At 38.4% G+C, this 3,426-nt stretch overlaps 1 protein-coding gene across 1 annotated transcript; it reads left to right on the top strand.

Moving 5' to 3' along the window:
- The first annotated feature begins 1,162 nt into the window (after positions 1-1,162).
- On the top strand, positions 1,163-2,620 carry LOC133804670 (protein FAR1-RELATED SEQUENCE 5-like). The gene has a single exon (XM_062242815.1). It carries the CDS (start codon positions 1,163-1,165, stop codon positions 2,618-2,620), a length of 1,458 nt encoding a protein of 485 aa, XP_062098799.1.
- Positions 2,621-3,426: the final 806 nt, after the last annotated feature.

Genomic DNA, 3,426 nt, shown 5'->3' on the forward strand with positions numbered 1-3,426 from the left:
ATTGGATTTCATAAAGCCATATGAGAAATGGCTGATAGAGATGTGATTTTAACTCCCATATTATGTATGGAAGTTACAAAATCAAGTGGGAATAAATTGGAACGTTTTGGAAAAAAACTGAAAAATTCGTTGCTGAAATTGACTGAGCGCGCGCGGCTCCTGGAACGAGCGCCGCGGCCCTAGTGGCTGATAGTTTCTTTGAATTTCGGTTTTTATCCAATTTTGAACGTTTCCAACAGCCAAGTAACTCCCAAATCTCTATTTTAATTCCATAAAACATCCAATTAATCATTGGTAACAGCCATGGGGGTTGGTGGAATTTGAAATTCAAAGGGGTATCTCAAACTCTATAAATAGGAGCCTAATGCTCACTTGTAAGACACACCATTTTTCATCCACAAAGCACTTGGCTGAAAAATACACCAAAAGGCTTGATAATTCCAGAGAGCTGTTTCCTTGAGAGATCCCTTAGTGCTTAGAGAATAGGGGGAAATAAGCTTTTGGACAAAGGTCTTGAACCTTGTTCAAGTTGGTGATCCCCACTACTCTACACTTTGGTTGTGTGAGAGTTTGTGTTTTTCATTCTTGTGTTCTTCTTATTTACTTGTATTGTTATAGTATTGAGTTTGTAATCTTCTTCTTCTACATCTTTATATTTACTTGTATTTTGAGCAATTGAGTTGTAATACTTATTTAATCAATATTATCTTGTCCATTGTATTTTTGCATAGAGTTGTATTTGGTTTTTCCATAATTCCATTGAGCAATAATTATATATTCTCTAACAAACAGTGTTTCTATTTTCTTTTATGGGAGACCTTACACTTCTACAGTAATAGGGTGACTTGATTGAAACATTGTTACTGAAACAATATTATAACCGAATCTAAAGAACACATATTATATATTAAATATTTTAAATCCCTAAATCACTCACAATATTATTTGCTCAATTAATATGTGAGTTATTTTATGAATTCATTTTCAACTTGTCGAGTCATAATGAGATTGAAATTATGATTATGGGGAATGGAAAATATCATAGGAATTAACAGTTAATGAAGAGAAATGTGAAGAGTGGGATAGTTTGATTTTAATGTAGATTTTCATATGAAAATTTGGCTAAAAAATACAATTTAATTTCTAACTGTCGAAGAATTTTATGTTTCACAGGTCCGAAACAAACATTATCGAAGAGAATGATTGGGATTGGTTTGGCTTACGTTTTTGTGAAGAATATGAGGAAGAAGAAGGTGGGGGAGATGACATGGGGGATACAGTTGATGAAGGTGGTGGAGATGCCATGGGGAATACAGTTGATGAAGGTGGGACATCAAGTCCGGAAAAGACGGAAATGGCAACTCACGAAATAAAGGATACCAACCAATTTTGTAAGTATGATTTATACGAAAACCCATTGTTGTTGAGTAGAGATGGCATGGTTGGCCATGTTTTTCAATCACTGAACATGGTTAAAGAATTCATTCATGAATATGCAAGATTCATTGGGTTCAGCCTGCGTAAAAGTATCATGCGAAAAAATACTACAGGTAATGTACGTCAACGTCAGTGGGTATGCTCCCGCGAGGGCTGGCGATCTGAAATGCATGTGGGAAGGCTTGATAGAACTAGGGAGCCTAAGCCAATTAGTCGAGTGGGATGCAAGGTTTGCTTTCAATTGAACTTGGTGAAGGGTAGTAGGAATTGGATATGCAAAGAATTCATCCCAATTCTTTCTCACAACGTTGTAGCAGACAACCATAAACAATTCCTTCGGTCCAATCGGGTAATCTCAGAAGGAACCTTGACGACTACACAAATAATGAAGGAGTCAGGCATAAGAACTTGCCACATCATGTCGTACATGGCAAAGCAAATGGGTGGTTATGAGAAGATTCCATTCACATCAAAAGATCTTTACAATCGAATATCCCATGCTTCAAAAGTTGAGTTTATCGGTTCCAATGCAGGGCGGGCAATCGGATATTTGGAGCATAAAGCTGATGAGGACCCTGGTTTATTTGGACAGTTTTCGTACAATGAGGATAATCATCTTCTTAATTTATTTTGGGCAGATGGGAGATGTAGATCATACTATGAAACATATGGCCATGCGGTAGCTTTTGATTCGACATACAAGACTAATAGTTATGGGAAGTCGCTGCTGATATGGATAGGAATTAATAACCATTGTAGAACGTGCATTTTGGGCTTTGCCGTTCTTGACAATGAGTTTGGCAGCAGCTGCAAGTGGGCGACAAGGGCTTTCCTGGAATGCATGGGAGGTGTTCTACCCAAAACAGTAGTGACAGATGGAGACGAAGCTATTGCTAACACGCTAGAGGAGTTGATGCTTGATGTACCCCACCGATTGTGTTATTGGCATTTACACAACAAAGCTGTTTTAAAAGTGAAAGATCCATCTTTTGCGAGCAGGTTTACCAAATTGGTATTCCGGTACTACACAAAGGACGAGTTTGAAGATAAATGGTGCCACTTAGTGAAAGATTTTGGGATACAAGGCACTGAATATGCTGCAAAACTTTATGCAGACAAGGAGAAGTGGGCTGAAACATTTTTGAGAGGGAATTTCTTCTGTGGAATGACAACTACTCAATGAAGTGAAGGTATTAATGCGGTGTTGAAGAAAAAAGTGAATCAAAAGTTGAAGTTGTACGAGTTCGTGAGGGCAGTCAACATGGCCTTATCTTTAATTAGACAGCGTGAAGAAAAGGATGAGTACATTACACTTCACACTAGTCCCCAGCTCGAGAAGAAAAATTTGCCACAGATAAAGGATGAATTAGCAAATCTTTACACACGGAACATGTTCTACAAGGTACGACACCAGATGTTGAAAGAAGGTAGGTACATGGTGAAAACCCTAGTGGAAGAAGAGGATGCAGTAATTTTGAAGCTTCACAAGTATGCTGCTGAACAAGTGAAGAGGCATGTATATGTAACACCGGAGCGTGATCTCTTTGTTTGTGAATGCCAATATTTTTTGTCATATAGGATACCATGTCAGCATATATTTGCTTCAATAAAATGCCTACACATAACTTCAATGCCTCGAGCACTAATACTATCTCGGTGGATGGTTGAGACTAAACAGACTCACAATTTGCCAGTTGGCAATATGGACGCTACCTTAGACAAACGAGAGGTGGAGAGGGCAAGATTTGGTGCAATTAGTAGCCATTTGGGTGAACTTGCCTATCTTGGATCGAGGAATCAGTCGACATACCATATTGCAAAATGTGAGATTGAAAGATTATGCGGTAAGCTTAAAGCAGTTGTGGAGATTGGAGACAAGGATATTAGCCATAACCTGCCTCTACACAGGGAGTTTCAATTCCCAGTGTTGGATCCATACTTCACAAAAAGTAAGGGTACAGCAAAGGTACCTAGCTCCAAAAAAGGTAC

This window comes from Humulus lupulus, chromosome X (genome assembly GCF_963169125.1).
Source record: "Humulus lupulus chromosome X, drHumLupu1.1, whole genome shotgun sequence".
NCBI classification, from domain to species: Eukaryota; Viridiplantae; Streptophyta; class Magnoliopsida; order Rosales; family Cannabaceae; genus Humulus; species Humulus lupulus.

Excerpts from the sequence above, each read along its gene's own strand:
- LOC133804670 (XM_062242815.1), top strand. The coding sequence starts at position 1,163 with ATGTTTCACAGGTCCGAAACAAACATTATCGAAGAGAATGATTGGGAT.